General features: G+C 32.5%; 2 protein-coding genes across 2 annotated transcripts in view; one reads left to right on the forward strand and one right to left on the reverse strand.

The window, feature by feature from the left end:
- Positions 1–18,912, reverse strand: part of LOC123699869 (L-asparaginase 1-like) — a 54,134-nt gene extending 35,222 nt beyond the window's left edge. The window contains exons 1-3 of the mRNA XM_045646916.1: positions 18,551–18,912; positions 7,634–7,759; positions 4,700–4,812 (exon numbers count right to left, since the gene is read on the reverse strand). Of these exons, the coding sequence (XP_045502872.1) occupies positions 4,700–4,812; positions 7,634–7,759; positions 18,551–18,797 (486 nt within the window). The 5' untranslated portion in view covers positions 18,798–18,912. The remainder of the gene's footprint in view (positions 1–4,699; positions 4,813–7,633; positions 7,760–18,550) is intronic.
- Positions 1–22,730, forward strand: part of LOC123699870 (N-acetylneuraminate lyase-like) — a 52,158-nt gene that overhangs the window by 5,164 nt on the left and 24,264 nt on the right. The gene's annotated exons all lie outside the window — the stretch shown is intronic.

Below are 22,730 nucleotides of genomic sequence, written 5' to 3' on the forward strand. Positions count from 1 at the left end.
AATGAGCACGTAGTTTTATTAATTTGACCCCACAAAAGGCGAACAAATTATCATTAAACTATTTAATAGGGCTTATTATACTCTTTATTTGGGGGTAATCATAGTCTAAACTTTTCCAAAATAATAGAACGTAGGTATATTTTCTTAGAATGTATACTTACTATATTATCAGTTATTAATAGTTTTATTTTTCTGAAATTCGTACTAAAACGATAATATCTATATCCAGTAAATATGTTACTTTGATGGAACTGTTATGCTATTTATTCTCCGTGTATGTTTATCTAGCTTTGTTTGTAGCTCAGTTTCATACCATAATATATCATTTCCTGATACATATGTTTATGTATCAGCATCTCAAGTGATCTTCTCTGAACCTTGCCAAGCTGCCTACACTATTTAAATTCAAAACTGACAAAGCTCCATAAAATTTAATACAAATTAATAGTCTCCTGATATCATTTACAGCAAGTAAATAAAAACGCAATGACCAAATATTCGAATTCGACGAAATACAAAGTTACACATTTTAATTAAAAAAAACATTATATTCAATAACAAAAAATGTTCCGTACCTACACTTAGATTGGTTGCAAATTTAATACGTGATATGAAATATTGCATCGAAAACTTTCCCAAGTTTGCAGAACTTTTGGAATTTTTTTCACGATCATACAGCAAAAAAATAATTTAATTGCAATTTTAACAATGTTCCGGACTGCGGACAAGGTTGCAAAATGAGATTTATTGTCGTCCCAATACACTTGACCGAATTTCGAAAACTTTTGGAATTAAGTATTGTTAAATTTTCGATTTCGAATGTCGATACTGACTGATGTAAAATCTTAGAATACCTAAGTACTAAATACCTGTTACTACTACAACTGAAGTTTTTTTTGACCTACAAATTGAGTCGTACTAAAGAATTCCATACGTTTGCTCAAGACTTGCTCAAGAAACCCCTGTTATATAACAATTGTATACATTATCTTCCTTGTTTAAAAAACACATTTCTTATGATGAAAGCGATGTCTATCTTATTAGGTATAGGTACATTGGCATTTAAAACGGAATAAATAAATAAATAGGACTATTGTAATACGATGTTAATGCAATATTATTTGTTTGTTTAGAAGTCTTTTTATAGAGGAAAAGCTTACTATTCTCACACAAATCTTAGTAGATACCTTGTAGGAATATCCTACAATTTTTTGATATGACGAACTTTTTGAGTAGGTACGTACTTAGTAATTAAATAAACTTTCGTAATAATATTTTGGTCCGATGTATCAAAATTGCAAAAGACATTGCTGTGAATATTCCAAGATTGTTGCACTGATTCTACAAATTCCAATATTATCAATATACTCCACACAAAAACGTAAATGAGTAAATTCGTAATAACCGCAATGCCTTATTTGTAAACAATTGATCGCAAACAATCCTAAAAAGCCAAGTTGGTTGGATTGCGTGAAATTTGCCTCTAATTGATTCCTATCAGGGAACTGCTACGCATAAATTTGTTATTATCTTAAAGTTCAGCAAAACATTATTGCGAAGGGATTATTCATTTTTCCTTATATGGGAAGAAGTGTTATTTCCTTGTCTCTATGGTAAATACAAGTCGTTATGCGTTCCTAGTTTTATATGTGTACTAGCTTCCCACCCGCGGCTTCGCCCGCGCAGTCAAAGAAAAACCGGCATAGTTCCCGTTCCCGTGGGATTTCCGGGATAAAACCTATCCTATGTCCCGGGGTAAATAGTAGTAGTCCTTTCTCGGGTATCAAAATATCTCTATACCAAATTTCATGCAAATTGGTTGAGTAGGTAACAGACAGACATACAAAGTTCCTTTCGTATTTATAATATTAGTATGGATTGTAATTGGCAATGATTGATAAACTACCAGTGATAAGAAACATTTCATTTATGACTATTTCATAATATATTTAAAACGTGGCTATTGATAAATATACATGGTTTTTTTTTACATTTATTATAATAATTCATAGAGTTTGACAAATATTTATGTAAGAGGTAATGTAAAATGTAAATAAGCGAACTATGTTTGAAATAACTCGAAAGTTGTTAAAGATTATCTATAATTATGTAAGTACCGAAATTAAATAAAGTTTTAACTTTTATTTATTTAATCATCTCATCTTGTATCCCTCAAAATTTGAGGGATACAAGATGAGATGATGATGTAACGGAGGTAGTTTTATCGGAACCGAAATCGGAATCGGAGTTTTCTAATTTGGTTTATCGGAATCGGAATCGAAATCGGAATCGAAATCGGAGGCAGGGTCAGTTTGTTTAAGGACAAATAAAACATGATTTATAGTCAATTCTTTTCATTTTTATTTTTTATTATAAAATAAAAAACAACTGTGAAAAAAAATTGGCATAACTAATTCCAAATGAACAAAAGATAAAATTAATGAATTCAAAGTTTAATTAAAATTAAAACCCAAAGTAGCGTGTTACATTTGGTGACATTACAATAAATGAACAATAGCTAAAGCAAATTAAATCAAAATGGACTCCAAAAGTAATGTATTGTACTTTATGAACAAAAGCTTTGATGCTTTGTCCCCATCCAATCTATTTCTTAAAGAGTCGTAAATTAGGCCGGACCACTAAAAAGTTGTTCGCTAGCTACCGAGCCCGGTGGACATGACAAATATTGCCGGGCAATTGATTGTAGGGGCTGGAATTTTGTACAACTGGACTTAGGTTTCATTATCCCACACAAAAACAGATCACTTTCATTGATAATAAGCCGCAAAAATCAAAACAATTATCTATAACCTATAAACGTGTCTTGGGCGTAACTAATAATAACAAGTGAAAAAATAATTGATGATAGAGTGCACGTAGTGGGGGTCGGGGGATTCCCCGCGCGACATGTATGAACCTGTTCGGCACAGGTCGTCGCGCGCCGCCCGCTTTGTTTCGTTCGACCTCCGATTAACATCCGATACAAAAGTATCGGAACCGAAGTCGGAACCGAAAGTGTAATAATAATCGGAAGTTCCGACTTAACGGAACCGGAATCGAAGCTCCGTTACATCTCTGCCTCAAATTATACCTATACTAAATACGGTAGGTATTTAGTATATGCATAACTTACATGCAAATCATGAAGCAATAAATAATTATTAGCGTTATAAAGCCTATTTAATAATTATTGTACATCATTTACAAAATAACGCTGATAACTACATGTAATTTTGGATATAACTAGATATAATTTTGGATAAATCGGCGCGGAAAGTCAATCAAAACGGGTCTAACTTTTATCCGCTGAAGTTTCATAATAATTTGTATCACGCATACAATAAAATTATGTGGAGCACGCAACAACAAAGGTCAGTTTAATTAAAACATAGCACTTAAGTTCTACATCTAGAAAGTTAAAGGTTTTGTAAACAAGTAGCAAGGCGTTACAACTAATTGCACCTTGTTTGCTAATTGTTACGTTTCTATCATTTTCTGTTTAATCAACTGCAGGGGGTTAACAAAATCAGAATGTTCCTTCCAAGGCCTCATAGATTATTCTGTGCTAGTTTACCGCCTGGAGCTACTCCCGCATAGTTAAAGAAAAACCCGCATTGCTCACATTTTCGTGTGATTTCCGGGGTAAAACCTATCCTATGTCCTTTCTCAGGTCTCGATCTATCTTTGTGCCAAATTTTATTCAAATGGTTCAGTGGTTGAGGCGTGATGAAGAGACAACAGACAGACAGAGTTATTAGAATTAAATACGTATAGAAACCAGGACTTTTTAAGAAGTTTACTAACGCGTAGATTGAGTCAAAATGCAAAACTAGTATTAGACTATTATATATGTATTGATTGTTTAATATTATAGTAATCAAGGACGGCTAACGCATCCGCGATACGCCGGATGTGTATGTCAATGCGTCTACGCATCGGCGCGTATCCGTTTATATAATATGTATATTTTGTTTAATAGTAAATAATAAGCCCCATTAATAGGAACGGAGTGTGTAAAATTCAAGGAGGTATTTATCTACAAGTAATAAATATTTTATTGATTGGCTGTTTTATTACCATTTGAAATTATTTACGAGTACCTTACAGAGATTACTTATTACCTTAAAGAGATAGCCCTTCGGTATTTTTTAACATTTTTATTGAACACAAATTAAAAAGTAGGTACAAACTTTGTCCGTGGATTTGCTCGCGTGTATCGTAGGTATCAAATGTCAGAAAATCTTGTAAATGGAAGAATTATAGCTCATGTTGTTGAAAGCGAGCTATACTTCTCCCGTTTACAATATCACAAAATTCTTATTAGTTTATACTTTATAGATATTTTGATGCAATACAAAATATCCCTAGACTTTGTTTATGTGTGTTTTTATCATTTTTATATAAAAGTAGGTTTCCGCCCGCGGCTTCTCCCGCGCAGTGAAAGAAAAACCCACATAGCTCCCGTTCCCGTGGGATTTCCGGGATTGCGTCATTTTCTCGAGATAAAAAGTAGCCTATGTCCTTTCTCGGGTACCTATCAAAATATCTCCATCCAAATTTCATGAAAATTGGTTCAGTATTTTAGGCGTGATTGAGTAACAGACAGACAGACAGACAGAGTTACTTTCGCATTTATAATATTAGTATGTTTTTATATAATATTTATAAATAAAAATATTTTTTTGTAAGGATGACTTACCATAATATCTTCTGCAATACGGATCCATTCCACTTCAGTCATGTTGGACGAATCCAAGAGAGTTTCATATTCTACGATTTTGTAGCAAATCCTTAAATCGATCTCTTTGGCCTCTTTACATGTAACAAAATTTTAGTTATAATGGCTAAATAAAATCAATGAAACATACTTAAAATTTTATTTGGTTCTTTTCGTTAGTGTGAAAAAGAATAATTTAAATATTAAAATGTAGTAATCAGTAGTTCTTTATGAAATATTTTTTTAGTTAATAGATTTTAAACATTTTTTTTAAATCAACGTGCTTTTCTAACGACCACTTATTTACCAAAGTTTGCCTTTTCATACTAAAAACGCAAAATAAATCTTATCTAAAGATATGACGTTGTTTGTTTTTATTCTTGCGTTCGAAGATCTTTCATCAGTCCATTTATAGAGCTACTAGCTTTCCGCCCGCGGCTTCGCCCGCGTTGTCAGAGAAAAACCCGCATAGTTCCCGTTCCCGTGGGATTTCCGGGATTGCGTCATTTTCCCGGGATAAAAAGTAGCCTATGTCCTTTCTCGGGTATCAAAATATCTCCATACCAAATTTCATGTAAATTGGTTCAGTAGTTTAGGCGTGATTGAATAACAGACAGACAGAGTTACTTTCGCATTTATAATATTAGTATGGATATAAAAATATTAAATAAACATCCCACCAAAAACATAAATGTAAAAATTGGAGCCGAGTTCAATCGTTGACTTAATTTGCCAAAAAAAGAAATGAGATCTAAATGTGTGCCAAGTTCTGCAGACAGTCCAGAAATTTATTTACAAAGATGTATTAAGTTCTTAGGTTGACTGAAAACTCAATTGTTTTATTTTCCCTCAGAGAACAATGTTTATTCCAAAATATAACTTTTTTAATTTGAATAATATAATTATTTTCACAAAGCAAACAACTAATGACCTATTGAACCCCATAATTTGATGAGGCTAGTTTTTAGAACCTCACAAAATATAAACAGTATGTAAAACTTCTGGTTCTTGTTTATCTTGAGGTACTCTTGATATGTACCAAATTTGGTTTATTTAACTTAAATAGTTTTCGAGTTATAAGGGGGTGAAAAGTGGCTCGAAATGGTTCGTGTAAATATACACACGGCTGCTGCTCGCCAGTTCTCTTCGCTTGAACTCGGCTTGCAGCGTGTCTAGATAACTGAAATGATTGTTTGTAATAATAACATTGAAAAACTACTATAAAATGGTTATAAAAGGGTACAGGGGGATATCTGATGCCGTCTGAAAAACTATCGCAAAAAAACTCATGTAACGCAACAAAACTACAGGCGTAAAATAATTTAGTATGTATGTAGTATGTACCTACTTAATAAAACTGAAAAGTTTATACTAGTCGAATTTTTGTGTTGGATAGTCCTTTTATTGATAACGGGCTATCAACGTAGAATCTATGTTAAATGTTACAAAATCGAGAAAATATTCCTTTTTTTCCAAAACTGTCTTATTTGATTTAGTGGAATTTCAGTTTTTATTACAGACAAAAATGCTCATATGGGCCTACCCGAATAAAATTTTTAGGGGACCAATTCGACACCATCCCGCATCGAACAAAAAAAGAATCACGTAAATCGGGTCAGAAACCTCGGAGTAATCGGTGTACATACATTAAAAAAAAATATACCGGCCGAATTGATAACCTCCTCCTTTTTTTTGAAGTCGGTTAATAAATAATTGTGAAGTTATAATGAATAGATAACTTCACAATTCCCATTAAATTATCGTTATGAAACATTACGCAATACTAGTTTGATAGACAAATAGTTGTTATTATTTATTACTGTATTACATATCGATGTTACAGTCAAAACTCATTATCGGTCAAAACCACTTTTGTCTGCAAAAACCAGTCAAAGAACGTTTTGAATTTCAAACGATTTCAAATCGTTTGTGGCTACATATAGACAAAGAGACAACAGACGAAAACACATAGTAACAATGTACATACATATTCTTAGTGAAGGTAAAATAGGTAAGTGAGGACCGAAGTGACGAGCGTGTTAGGTTGTTTATGAAGACGAGACATATAGGCGTTTACCACTCAAATAAAAAATATATATTTTATACAAAAACCTGCATGTAAAATATGTATTGTCAAATTTCAGCTGAATTATTTTATAAACATGTACTTAGTTGATAAATTTATTTTATTTTTTTCAATTTTAAATTTTACTTTTTATATTACCTAAAGATAGATTTGACTAACTTCAAGTTAAAAACACGTCAGCTTAATCGTCAGCGTCGTTTAAAAACGTTTTTAACTTATTTTTGCAGTCAAAATTGGTTTTGAACGACACTGAGTATTGACTGTAACATCCACACTGATAAGGGAAAACATAATGTTGTATTGTGCAACAGAACCTTATCTTTGCACCGGTTCATTCCATTTATACCAATGACTTTTATGATCTATAATAGTTTAATGTTGACTGATTGTATGTAGTTTCTCCTCGTTTAAGATAAAAGTTAAAAATATTTTTTTTATGATCTGTTTGAGTAGTAAATTATAAATATACAAATAGTGTATCTTAAATGTGACATGTCTTAGTTTAAAAAAAAAATGTGTGCGTGTACTAGTGTGCACATGTAAGAAGTGAAACTTCTTTATGACCTTATTTTTCAAAAAATAATTTACTACCTATATGCAACTTTACAGAAATACGTCGAATCACGCGTGATAGGGATAAGAAAAAGATGGCGCGTAACGGAAAAATGTCACGCGTAACGAAAAAATGTTACACCAAATTTTTTCTAACCCCAATAAAGAAGTTTCACTTCAAAATTTCAGTTTCATTTATGAAAAAAAAACAAAAAAAAAATATTTTGATTATTATTATAATGTAACAGTTAACAAGTTATCATAAATACAATACATACCTGGTAATACTAAAAATGAAGTGTCGAAATCTGTGTCGCTTAATCTGTGCCTCCAGTATACATTGTCATGTAGTTGTGGGTACCCTCGGATAAGATTCTCGAAAGCTCCTTTCTGTGGTATTAACACTACAAGAAAAAATATTTTTATTGTAACTATAATAATAGGTACCTATCTTAATTTTGGAAATTCAGAAAACTCTGAAACTACAAATAGAGGGTGCTATCAACATCTATTTCCTATTGCATAGAATAGAATACAATGAATTTCTATACCTATCAATAACAAGTATGCGATCTCGCTCCGGTATAGAAAATTTGAAAAGTAGAAAGGGACGATATAAAACCATGCGAATGACGACGTATTATCTATACTAATTAAGCTATAGAGTTTGTTTGAACGCGCTTTAACGAGGAAGACATATTATATCAAGACCTACAGTTAGGAGCGGAGCACTGCGGGTAAAACCGCGGAGCACAGGTTGGAAATAAATTGCTTGTTGTTGATTGTAGGTATCTATTGATTGTAAAAAATACCTTTTCAGTTTTGAGAAGCTATTCCTGTATTTTTGAGCAAATTGAAACAGGTGTTATGATAATCTCTTTCGAAATTAGCCGTATGCCAATATGTTTCTATTATACGAATAATAACAAAACATAAAAAAGTAGTAGGTAACTCAAGAGATAATTTACTGCAGCGTCAGCTTATAATAATTATAAAAGATCGCATTATTATCATGGTTATCAGCAACATTTTTAATTATAAAACCTCTAAACATCAATTATAACTTTCTCAACTCAATAAAAATCCACTTAACCTTGTTATAAGAAATTAAGTTTAGAATAATCAATTGGCCTTCACAAATTAGGTTCAAAATTTAAATTGTTAATAATTAGCAAGCGGTTGTAACTTGTAGCACGCGTAGTAGTCAGCTTTATAAATCCGCCATTCATTATCACTCACGCATCAATAATGTTTGTAATGAAGCCTTTCAATAGTAATTATATTTGATAAATGCCGGTATTAAACTTAACAGTCGAATATGTTTATTTTATTTATATTTCGGTATATTACTATTTAATTTACAAGTACATAATACAAGCGAATTTGAAACGTTCTTGTCAAAACTTTGACCAAGAAATTAAATTAAATAGGTACCTCTTAATAGACCGTGTAAGAATTCGTCTTACCTTTAACATTTTTTTTAACCGACTTCAAAAAAAGGAGGAGGTTATCAATTCGGCCGGTATATTTTTTTTTATGTATGTACACCGATTACTACGAGGTTTCAACCGATTTACGTGATTCTTTTCGATGCGGGATGGTGTCGAATTGGTCCCATAAAAAAACATTCGGATAGGCCCAGTAGTTTTTATTTTATGAGCATTTTTGTCTGTAATTGTAAATGTTGCAAGTGCAAGTTTGAAGTCGGTTGTTTTTAATGCAGTTAGGTATCACTTGTTTGTAACATTATCATGATCAAGACTGTTTTATGCGATGCTAAGGAATTAATCTTCAATGCATTTGCTATTTTAAAAATAATTACTTAAGTTAAAAACACACCTAATTTGACTTCCGTTCTCATTTTACTTCCGGTAATATGTACCTATTACCTGAGATTACCGAATTAGAACAATTTTATCTTCCTCATACAAACTTAGGTTTAGGTACCTAGTATATGCAATTTATATCGCCTAGCATTGTAATAATAACTACCGTCTTGTTTTTTACGTAGTCTGCTTTCCAAACCGGCCGCGGCGGTAAATTTTTAAAGTACCTATATTTATTTATAACATTTAAGACGATTCAATGATAGGTACATCTCTAAAACTGCAGTTTATTCAATAAATATTGTTTGTAAACATCCTCAGTCGAAAAGGACATATAATATATCTATACGTTTTTGTTTAGCGAAACCGTTACTGAATACTTAAAGTAATAATTGAAACCCCATGCTTTTCAACGTCTGTAATTCTACCATAAATAAAATACCCACTATTATTGCTCACAAACAACATGTTTTGAACTTAATTTCTTGAACAAATATCTACGATCCTTTATTGAAACTCCTATATATCAAGCAGTTGGTTCGCAAATATTTATGTTGCATTCAGTGTATTTAGTATATTTAATAAGTGTTATGTTGTTATGACGCTCATTTGCAGGAGTAATTGACTACATATGATATTTTCTATGGCTGCTATTTTCAAACTGATTCAAACTCAAACTCAAACATTTATTTATTCAATTAGACTTCTTATATAAGCACTTTTGAATCGTCATAATATTTTTTAAATAGATGAAGAATTGTTACGTCAGACGAGGAATTAGGCACATTTGTATCATCTCATGTAAATATTGTCTCGACACTGAGATAATACAAGCATTATCTACACTAATTTTTTTGGCAAACATTAACGCAACGCAAATGCTTTTAACCAAAAAAAAATCAAACGGCTATTTCCAGCAGTCCTTAATATCCATCTACCCTACTACCCCCACACTTCACAGGGGTATTCTGATATTTTATTTTTTATAGTAAAAGATTTTTTGATAAAACTTCTACGTAACACAAAGTTGTCACATGCTATCACGCACGTGCACTCATCCATACTATAGATACCTACCTAAATAATTCACACAATTTCGAGACACGGATTGTTATAATAAGGTCATGGTCCAATATCGTTAAAATTGTACAGTAAAAATATCACAATTTTAGTTTTTATCCGGAAATACAAATTATTTTTCTTTGTGAAAAATCTAGAATTTTTTTGGTTATTTACAGTAATTAGAATGCTCATTAGAAACATGTTTGTATAGATCGGTTTTTATACAGTTCCCGATTTCTATTTTTCCAAATATTTCAGCTTTAATTAAGTATATAATTTTCTTATTTCAGGCTTCGCTATTATAATTCTTACATTACAATCTACCTGCTACCACATAATTTGCTCGCTAGATTCCGCTTCTAGGCACGACCTTGCGATTTGCGAATAAGAAGAGGCTATAATATGTATATGAACCTGTATGAACCATTAGCTCTTATCAATGTCCTATTTAAAGCAATTTAAGCATTGATTCCTACATTTTTAGGTCAATTATCACATTCTCGTGGATAGGAAGAAATTATTGTTTATAGCCATCTCTGTTATCTTTCTAGGTTGGTAGGTATGTCAATATTTAGATAGGTATGTAGGTTATTGTTATAGAGAGGAATAGCGAACCGATTGCCGACTCGCCTAAGTAGCTAGATAAACAATAGCCACAGAACATATAATAAAAAAAGGGTATCATTTAAGCTATCACCAATTTAATTAGTTTTGTGTTTCTTAAATAATATGGTTTGTCCTCAAAATAGTAGATCTGTCCCCAAAATGTAGTCACCAAACAATGCAAAATCAGTTCCACAATAAATCACCTAAAATCCTGAGATATAAGATCTAATACCAAATAAATGTTTTTGTATGTATTATAATAGATGTGTCCTAATAAGTATTTAAGCAAACTAATTTAAAGAGATCACCAATAAATCATATTATGTTACTAGAAAATTGCATTAAGTTCAAATAAAAAATTAGGGTTGTCACTTGTCATCATCGTTTCAACCAAAAGATTCTGCTACTTAACTAGACTCCCAAGGTTCTAAATTTCCACTGGTAGTATAAATTATATTTAAATAACATTTTTAACAGAGTAGTAAATAAAACAATTAAAGTCAAAATAATCAATCAAAGAAATTAACTAAAACAACAAATTATCCACAACGATAATAAAATACACCTACAACAATGAACGTGAAATCGCGAATGAAGTAAACTTGCATCTCCCTCAATCAATCTTTAGAGTAAAAAAAAATTTTTAAAGCGCGCCAATTTGTCTCCGCCCCTTTGATCATTTTTTCATTAAAATTATAAATTAATGTATTAAATTGGTAACGGATACTATTAATTTAATATCTGAACGAATTAAATGTTACTACTGTATTGGTGACAAAATATCAAATAAAAAGGAGTCGCAGTTAGGGATCGATAATCGATTTATTTGGTGACAGATCTACCATTCTGAGCACAGAACTATTATTAAAGTAACAAAACTGTTAACGTAATGGCACCGAATACCGACCACTGATTGATACGGCTAAATGAATCCTTTAAAAGATAAATTAAATGCTCTAGAGGTCATAAGAAAAAATGATATTATGAAAGATTACGAACTTATATTTTAAAATATGCACATAATTGTATTTCATAATGGCTTTTTATTACCTAAATTTGGATTTTAACTGTCACGACTGGAAATTAACTGAAAGCACCATTTTCCGACCGACTGAGTACAAATACACGTGTTTCCGACCACTGAGTAGCTAGATTCCGACCAGTCAAATATTTTCTACTAAAATCAACTTTATGATAATAGAAATACAATGGAAATTCGTAAAAACCCGTTTCGTCTTTTCACTGCATCACGCGTGGACCGATTTCGATAATTCTTTTTTTATTATATTAGGTACTTGAAGTACGAGGATGGTTCTTATGGAGAGATATTTTAAATATGTAGGTACCACGGGCGAAGCCGGGGCGGACCGCTAGTTTTAAATAATATTTGAGCATTTATTATAATAACAAAAACTAACTCTATGTTAGACTGTAGTAGTTTAAAATTACATTTACTCAAACTCAAACTCATAAAATGCCTCACTGGTCATCCACACTAAATTAGAATGTCCCATTGACTACTTTGCCCAATTCTAAAATCCATTTCACCAAAAGTATTATTTCAGCTAATGAGAATACTTCAGCCTCTTTTTTATCACTCATGATGATGACCTGAAATAAACGCATGCAATTTCACTCAAGCACAGCGCAAGCAAAAGCAACCTAGTTGGACGGAAACAGGGAAATATATCGCACCTAGATTCCGACCAAACCTAAATTTGCGTAATAAAGCCTCTAAACCGAAATTGATATTCATTTTTAGTTAATTTCTATTTCATATGTACACTTATAAAGATCTCACAATTTCGAAGTTATGCAATTATGTGTCATAAACGTAAAATAAAGGGTTTTTAAACCAGACCGGTCTTTGTAAATGAATAACAAAAAAATCAAAAAAGAGTGTCAGTTAAAACGTATATTACAAATAATCCATTAAAGTTAGCATTGGTCGCATACAGGTGTAGTATGTAAGCATAGCGTTTAGAATAAATAACTTAATACGAAACCTCCACAAAACAACATGCATAATAGATAATTACCTTCTTTTACAAAGTGCGAAATTCCGTTTACCGACCGATTCGGTCGGATTTCGGAATGTTGTTATTTTGAAAAGCTCCTCATTCCGTCCATAATTATTTGTCCAAAAAAACCTATAAAAACACGCTATCTTTGCATGTATATTTTAAAATTAATAATTTAAAACACCAATAAAACGTTCAAAGTAAAGTAACCACAAACTTACCAGAGTATTTAGCGTAAAAATACAAATGTTTATTTTCACCGTTTTATGTTTTTTTCGCATTCAATTCAATACAAACTACACCCTCGCCTAGCTTTTCTTGGATTGACGAAATGTCGGTTAAAATTTGAAACCCAATTTTGGACAGATGACGTACTATAAGTGATTGGATCGAAAGCCTTCAGTTTCACGAGTGTCGCGCGTATTTTAAACGTTTTATCAAATAAAAATCAAAATGGTCGGATAGAGGAGGCTAGTCGGAAAACGGTGCCGTTACGTTATTATAAGAACGAAGTTTATATTCATGTAATGCAAAATAATTTTATTGGTTATCGATCTCTTATTTTACACATAATATATTAACATTAATTTGATAATTCACACCTGGGAACAATTTTTGTTTATCTGAGAACGAAAATATTTCGTGGTGATAGATCTATTTATTAGGTGATACAACTTGATGACAAATATAAATTTTGGTGATAGAAAATAATATAGTTCCCATAAAAAAATATACAAATAAACAACATAGAATTATGAACCTATTTGATGCGCCGTGGCGCGGGTTCAACCGCAAGGTAAGGCAAGTAGGTAGGTATGTATTTGTATTACTTATATATCCTAGTCTGGTAAATAAGCTACATCACTGCCAAGTAGGTATGTATCATCAAAAACGTTCAGTGGTTTATTTATTTTTTATTTATTTATTTATTTATAACTCTTTATTGTACAAAGCAATTTAAGACATGTGGTACAGACTAATAAGGTACAACAATTTTGCACAATAGGCGGCCTTATTGCTACACAGCAATCTCTTCCAGGCAACCTGGTAGGAAAGGAAATGTAAGAAGAATAAGGATGGTTTCCGGTGTTGAAAAAAAATATCCATACATTCTTACAAAATTCCGCATAAGGATCATTTAATCTGTATATTTTCACAATATTAGTTCGTATCGAGTGATCTGTGTAGTTTTTAAGGAACATAAGACGTAAACAATTAATTCTTTTCTAAAACTCGACCCGAGATTATTACGTGCTGTCCGCTCTGGTACTGTTTTAAAATTATCCACTAGGTACTTGCGGTTTTTAGAAACACAATTACACAAGGTCATACACATTATAAGTCAGTAGAAAATTAGAAATCATGCATTTTGGAACTTAAACAAATAGACTAACCAAGAGATAGAAACAACCGAATGTTTTATAATATACCAGCTTATCGCCCGCGGCTTCGCCCGCTTTCCCTAAAACGATTTGAGATTTAAACTATCCTATCTCTCAAGTTGGATCGAACTGTACATGGTGTGCGAATTTTATTATAATGGGTTACGTGGTTTAGGAGTCCATTGAGGACAAACATTGTGACACGAGATTTATATATATTAAGAGATAAATTAAAGAATAACTTTCTAGTTGACCCGGCAAACGCGTTAACTTTTAGGTAATTGATATAAAAATATTTTACAAGGAGGACATCACAGGACATCACAAACACTTTGACACGAGAATTTTATTTTTTATTAAAAAGCAATTGATCCATTGAATACCTACTCGACTTTACAGTTTACGCTCGCTGTAAACATCGTAAGCTACTATAATATTATAATATATTCATTACGGCATTCATGGGGTTTTAAGCCTTGTAAAGTCTTTAGTAGATTTATGAATACTCGAGAAAAACATACAAGAAACTGCTCAACCTTTATAGTGATTCGATTAAGAAAAAAAAGTCTTGCATAACACATTCGCCAGTTTTTACACTCCTCTAAACTGCAATAGAAATCATTAGTCGGAGGAAATGATTGACATGAATTGTAAATTAATTCTCGCTTCATTGTGCTGATGATACTTTTAAATGTTATTGTAGTTTTATCGCGATACCTAGGTAGTTCAAATTTAAAACGTAGTTTTCCTCGTTGATACTTTCGCATTTTTTATACCTAGACCTAGTTATTTACTGTTATCGTTTCTTCCTCTTGGTTTACCTAGGTATATAAAATGTTGAAAACAATTTTTGCTGAAAGGAAACATTCCTTTATTTTTTAAAAGAAATAGAACTTCATTAACTCAGGCCCCGGAATCACAGACACAATAGAAAATCTTTTGTGTCGTGGCCCGATCGGGCCGCTTGGGGCTCAATGGATTAAAGATCTTCGAAAATTAAATTGCCATGACGGGGAATCGAACTAACTAAAACTAACTCCATTAATTAAATTACCATCACTACATAGGGTCATTGCGCCTGTTCGCGTCCACCTGCCTATTCGCGTCCATTTTGCGGATATCTTTTAGAAAATTCACGAAAATAAGTATACTTTATGTAAAATTGTAATAAGAAAAATTTCCGATAATACCTCAATGTATATGAGACATGCACACATATTCAAAATATGCCTGCGCAACGCCTATCCTATTTAAAAAAAATATTTAATTTTGGCTATTAAACGAGAAAGCTAAAACGCGCTGAATTTTGAGAAAAAAATAGTGCGCAGCGTCGCGTTTGACGGTAAGTATCTTATTGTTAAATGTGAATTTTTGAATATGTAACTGTTTCTTTGCTTTGCTAACAAAACTTGGAATAGTATGGATTATAAATCAGCTTATTTCTTTTACAATTAATAGCTAAAATAAGGTGGACGCGAATTACTACACCGAATTTGTACAACTTCCATTTTGCGTCCACGGTGGGCGCAAACTATACCTATAGTGCATAACAATAGAACATATTGCGTCCACATTGTTTTTCATTACGTAGCAATGAATTGTTTGCTAAAATATGTAATTTAGAATAGATTGTAAATTTTTGACTAAGACCACAAGTTGATAATTTAAATTTTCATTCAAATTAGCAAATTTTTATGCTATTTTTTCATTTTAAAATGGGTATTCTAAAAATGAGACTAGTATTGTATACGTAGTATATTATTATTAGTCTGTGCTAGTATTTTTGAGAATGACAGTCAATAAGTCTGTGGTTAAGAAAATAATATAAACAAAAAAGAAATTTAATTCATTAGAAACTATAAAATAGGGTAGGTAGGTAATCTTAATAGAACTGATTATTATTTATTTACATAACGTAACTTTGTTTTTTGTTAATTTTTGGTTCTAATAATGATGAGAAGATAAATATAAATAAGTTTTTCCAGTTGCCTCACACAGTGAATTATATTAATAATAATGTTGATTTTAGGGTTCCGAACCTCAAAAGGAAAAACCGGAATCCTTGTAGGATCACTTTGATATCCGTCCGTCTGTATGTCCGTCTGCCGGTCTGTCTTTCTGTCAAGACCCTATTTCTCAGTAACGCGTAGAGGTATAAAGCTGAAATTTATTTTGAATACTCAAGTCTACGGTCCCTTGAAGCAGTGAAAAAATCACACTTATAAGCCAAAGTAATCAAAAGATACAGCCGTTTATGCTGCAAATATTCGCAAATTTCGACATTCGCAAGGGAATCAAAACCTACAGGGTACTTTAGGTGAACACAGACACTTCAAGTTTGGTACAAAGCAACGTCTTATAGCACAAATAAGGGAAACATTGAAAAAATAATAATTTACAGTTAAAACATATGAAAAAAGACAGGTTAATAAGGAACCCTCGGTATGCGAGTCCCACTCGCATTTGGCCGGTTTTTATTAAATAACTATATTCGTAAATAAATAATTTATTAAAATCTAATTTTTATTTGCATTTATCTGATAAAATATCACCCAATACACTCTTAATTCTTTTTCTAAGCTGGTGGACGCGAACTGGTCCACGGGTGGACGCAAACTGGAATTTTTGGACGCGAACTGGGTAAAACGCCTAATTCTGCTATTTGTCTAGATAAATAAAAACCACATGATATTTCCAACACAATTGAAAGTAAATCTTAAAATAGACTATGTAATAAACACGTTACATAAATTTTGCGTTGAAATTTGTTCTGGAACATTTTTATTTTCTCCTTCAAACTTTCCAACTGCACTAAGTGGACGCAAACAGGCGCAATTACCCTACCTACCTACCTAGGTACCTATAAAACGCTTTCAAACGCTTTCTCTGTCCCTATGTCCCTTTGTATGCTTAAATCTTTAAAACTACGCAACGGATTTTGAATTTTGATGCGGTTTTTTTAATAGATAGAGGAAGGTTTTGGTATATGATTTATGAGGTTTTAGACAAAACGGGCGAATATGTATAATATGTATAAAAACATTTAGGTAGGTAACTAGGTAGGTATGTAATTCTACAGTGTACAGTACGAACTCAGCAACGAATTTCGTGTTTGATCCTTGACCCCAACTACTGACCCACTGTTAATGAACTATTCTTCTTATCAATTGACAATATTAGGATTGATTTTATTACAATTTTATTTTCTGATATCATAGTGACGATTCTTTGATGATTCTGATTTTAGTGTACCTCATTCAGTAGATCGTTTCTTAAATAAAAGTCATCCATCAAGTTGTTTCATACTGTTGGAATCTTTAAGTAAGTAGATACCTAGGTAGGTACATAACGATGATTTCCTCCCCGTTACCTATACGCACTACAGACTGTACTAATAATAATTGTACCTAACGGCTAACTACCTAGTAGTTACCTAGGTACCTATTCATGCAAATTATCGCAGAATAATTTAATAACTGATTATTATCAACCTATGCTATTTTATACTAAGCTTATTAAGGTCTCTAAAGAGTTATCGATCAATCATAATAATCGCTAATTACAGCCTGCCGATGTAATAATATTGTGCCTTTCTAATGGTGGATTTTCTAAATTATAAATTACATGCATACCTAGGCAAATACCTACTTGCCTAGTAGGTATGATAGTTACCTAACTATGTATATTATATTTTTATTTTAATCTTTGACTTTATAAAGGAAAAGGTGTTTGCATTTTAGAGATAATAGTAGGTACGTAGTACATAATATTACCTATCTCTATGGTTTGCATGAATAAAAGTTGCGATATCCTCTCCTAATTTATCTCCTTACTACCTATAGGCAGAAATACTGTTTGCGAAATTGTCTACGTTTATTGTACTTAAGTAGGTAGGTACCTACCTACTATAAAGTTTAATTAGAAATTCACAATCGTTCAATTCTCTCAGTGAAATTTCAAATTATTTAGGTAGTAGCAATAAAAACGTACTGCTTCTACCATACGTAGTAGGTACATATATCTCGATGGCTTCTACATAATTTTTTACCTAAGTACCTACCTACTTGTGTTAGGTCTAAATTTACGGTCCTTCCAAAACAAAATTGAAAATACATTCGCGGAAATTGATACCTATCTACAAACACTACAAAATAGTACAATATAAATAGGTACCTACAGGCAAACCACAAATTACCTAATACAACATTAACTTTTTAATAGGTAAGTACTCGTCGTCATCATCATACGTTCAACAGGGATAATAAATAATAAATAATTATAACAGAGAACCATCTTACCTCCTTCTTTATTTTTCACCATTCCAATCGTTCCACCGGTATAAATAACCAACACACGCCTATCATTTTTGCCTAAAGATTTAACAGATTGCGAAGTACTAACGGATAACTCCATAAAACTCCTCGCTTTTTTCACTTTGGCCGCCACTTTTAAACTTGCAGTATTCACATCTGAATTGACACCATTTTTGAGGTTATTTAACCGCGCATTTCCATCATCGATCAGTTCGGAAACCTTGTTTTCCATCACAGACGTTTGTAACTTTTTTATTTATTTTCACGGAACGTAATTCTTATAGAATGTATGAGCAATTTCAACTGGCAGATGCTGAGTGTCGAGAAAAGGAATGAATGACCTTATTGTCGCGTGCGTCGCGCGATGGCGATAGTTCTCCGTCGCATTCGTAACGAGTAATATAGTGCTAATTCATTGCTCGCAATGTATGAACTCGTAAATAATAAAGAGAGGACTACCTACAGCAATGTATAAGTTCACTTAATTATTTTCGAAAAAGTTAATATTAATAAAATATAACTGTACGTACCTACAAAATAATATGCACTGTGCGAAATACTAGTGAGATCTATGAAAAAAAAAATCTATATACCTAGTATCTATTATGTAAAAGATACGTAAATAAACTTTAGAAAGATTTTAAATACCTAAGTACCTAGATTTTCGATAAAGATAAAGCTGAAGAGTTTGTTTGTTTGTTTGAACGCGCTATACTCGGGCACTACTGGTCCGATTTGAAAAACTCTTTCAGTGTTAGATAGCTCATTTAAGGCATATTATCATCACGCTACGACCAACAGGAGAGAAGCCACGGGGGTGAAACCGCGCGGAGCAGCTAGTGAGATATATTTTGGTGTACCTAATTGTAATTCTCATTAACATAAAAAGCTTTTTGTCACACTGTGAAAAACAAACAAGCACTCATTTTCACGACGCAATAATTTCTTCACTAACATGATACCTAACCTAATAGGTACCTAGTACTTCTAGGAAATTTTACAATTAACAAATACAAGCCAATTCACCTGTCTTGTATTTAATCACAGACCATAGATTTATCTAGATACGACAGAGACAAGCGCAATTTGCATTAGGTACCTAGGTAAACTCAAAGCTCCACTTACGCGCTGTTCCCTTCTCACAGTAGCCGTTGGTAATACAATATAGGTATTAATAATTAAATGCAACAGATGTATTTCACATCTGTTTCACCATCGATTTTCTGTATGGACTAGCGACTCATTTTTGCGATCAGTATTGGTCTGTCTGCGTGGTTTTTGGTGCAAAAAACTTTTTGCGAAAAGTTACAATAACTCATAAGCATGGACGTCCCAATTCGATTTTATTATTTTGGGAACGCTGATTTAGTAATCTGTTATACAACAACATGACTAACTTCATTTCCATTAATGATTTTGGTTAGTCAAGTCTAGTTCTATAGTGCTAATTTTATTGTGTAATTGTATCTGTTGGAACTTGGAATGCATGTACTTATTTGCATCTTAATTATTATTAGCGGGCAAAGAACACAGGGTATAAAAAAACACACAACACATAACTATGTAACTACCTATATTATACCTAATAAAATACTTAGGTACACTGGTTGGCTTAGTTTTAACTTTTAAGAAACAGTTCACTTTTTTAGTGTTAGGTAATTGTTGTCTATTATCCTTATTTGAACTTTTTTTTCTTATATCTCTTTTGAAAAATTATCTCAGAGCTAAGACTGACAGGAGCGGAGCAGCAATAAAAAATACGGGTGCACCCGCGGAGCACGACTAGTAAGATATAAAAATCATCGTTACAACTTTATGTACCTACACTTATTCCTTGCACGTTTTATGACCGTGATTTCCAAATTAAACGGAGGTTCGAATTCGTACGTAGGCATTTTTTCGACCCCCGCGTTAACATTGCTATCGCCATTATGTTTCCAGTTTTTTGGGCTTCCAGTAGGTAATATCAATAATCAATCACTGATATATTATTATTACTGATGATTATATAAATGTAATGTTAATGTTTTCGAATTAAATCAAGTCATTTCAATGAATTAGAAAATGATGATGTTGCGATTACGTTAATTTATCAGAATATCATTGGAATGGTTCTTGAATGTTTTAACTAAACAACAACACCCATGTAGTAAAATTTGGGTCTCCCCATCATTTTTGCTTGTTTCGCTACATGTAGGTACGTAGCGTACATATATTATCACGTTACACTGACGTTGTAAATTATCGAATATTCCTTACATTAATATTCAACATGAACATTATTTATTGTCCTTAAAACATAGTAGAGTAATTGCGGTCCATTGTTTTTATTTCGACAGTTAAATTAATTAAAATTTAATAATAAAAAAATAATAATAAAAAAATTATCTCAGAGCTAAGACTGACAGGAGCGGAGCAGCAATAAAAAATACGGGTGCACCCGCGGAGCACGACTAGTAAGATATAAAAATCATCGTTACAACTTTATGTACCTACACTTATTCCTTGCACGTTTTATGACCGTGATTTCCAAATTAAACGGAGGTTCGAATTCGTACGTAGGCATTTTTTCGACCCCCGCGTTAACATTGCTATCGCCATTATGTTTCCAGTTTTTTGGGCTTCCAGTAGGTAATATCAATAATCAATCACTGATATATTATTATTACTGATGATTATATAAATGTAATGTTAATGTTTTCGAATTAAATCAAGTCATTTCAATGAATTAGAAAATGATGATGTTGCGATTACGTTAATTTATCAGAATATCATTGGAATGGTTCTTGAATGTTTTAACTAAACAACAACACCCATGTAGAAAAATTTGGGTCTCCCCATCATTTTTGCTTGTTTCGCTACATGTAGGTACGTAGCGTACATATATTATCACGTTACACTGACGTTGTAAATTATCGAATATTCCTTACATTAATATTCAACATGAACATTATTTATTGTCCTTAAAACATAGTAGAGTAATTGCGGTCCATTGTTTTTATTTCGACAGTTAAATTAATTAAAATTTAATAGGCCGGGAGATACTGTCACATAATTTCGGGTCATTTGTAACAGCGATGGCGCGGGCGCGGCGGTTCTACAGGGATCTTAGTACGCAATGACTTATCCGACGAGTTCGACTGACGCCCATGCAACTAGTCCGCCTGTACCAGTGTTCTGACCATCATTTTTGAAGTGAAAACTTCTTTAGCGGCGTTGATCACTTTTTCTGTAATGGGTATAAAATCTTAAACACGCGTCAGGACACGTGACCTGATCGAAAAAGCGTAAGACGGGTCGGAAGAAGCGGAGAGAACTCAACGTTAATAATCAAGTTTTCACTTCTGCCGGCACTCCCGAAGTGCAACCCGTCTTTTTTTTATTTTTGTTATTGCGTACTAAGACCCCTGTAGAACCGCGATCCTGTTACAAATGACCCGAAATTTTGTGTCAGTATCTCCCGGCCTATAAGCTGCACGACTTGATGTCAATTTATGATTTTGAATTCAGTTGTAGACGGCAAGTACCTACAACCTCATCGGGACAGGACAGGTTATCAAGATTTTGGTAAAGTCAATATAATAATAAATAATTGCATGTATACAAAGTTGCACCTTTAAACAATTGCATTGAAAAGAAAACAATGGAAAATACAGGATTGAAGGCAGTGTTGGTTACAAAGGTATAACATATACGCGACTTGGGTAAGGTTTTACATTTTACATTTCGAAAACCTGACTTAATTTGAAAAAGAACACTATGTACAAAACGGATGTTGCATAACTCCTCGTGCTACATGACTGTAAAAAGTTTAGCCACAGTTTTTTGAAGTTATACTTCTTTTGGCGCGATGGAGAAAAATGATGAGAGTGAATTTTTACGAGGCGCGCGCACACCGACACCTAAATTTAACAACATGAAGTTAGTTCTCGGTGGTTTGAAAATTGATAACTATGTTCAAGTTGTATATTCTAGTATTTTTTTTTTCAATACGCCAAAGAAGTATAACTTCTAACGCGTGTACATAAGTACACACACTCTTTTTTTTTTTATTAATTTTATCCAGCCCTTTTATTTATGTACCTATTACCTGTATCATAGTACCTTCCTATTTGGATAGCTACCATAGTATGTACCTAGCTACTATAGTACTTTAGTACAAGCG

This window comes from Colias croceus, chromosome 18 (genome assembly GCF_905220415.1).
Source record: "Colias croceus chromosome 18, ilColCroc2.1".
Classification (NCBI taxonomy): domain Eukaryota; kingdom Metazoa; phylum Arthropoda; class Insecta; order Lepidoptera; family Pieridae; genus Colias; species Colias croceus.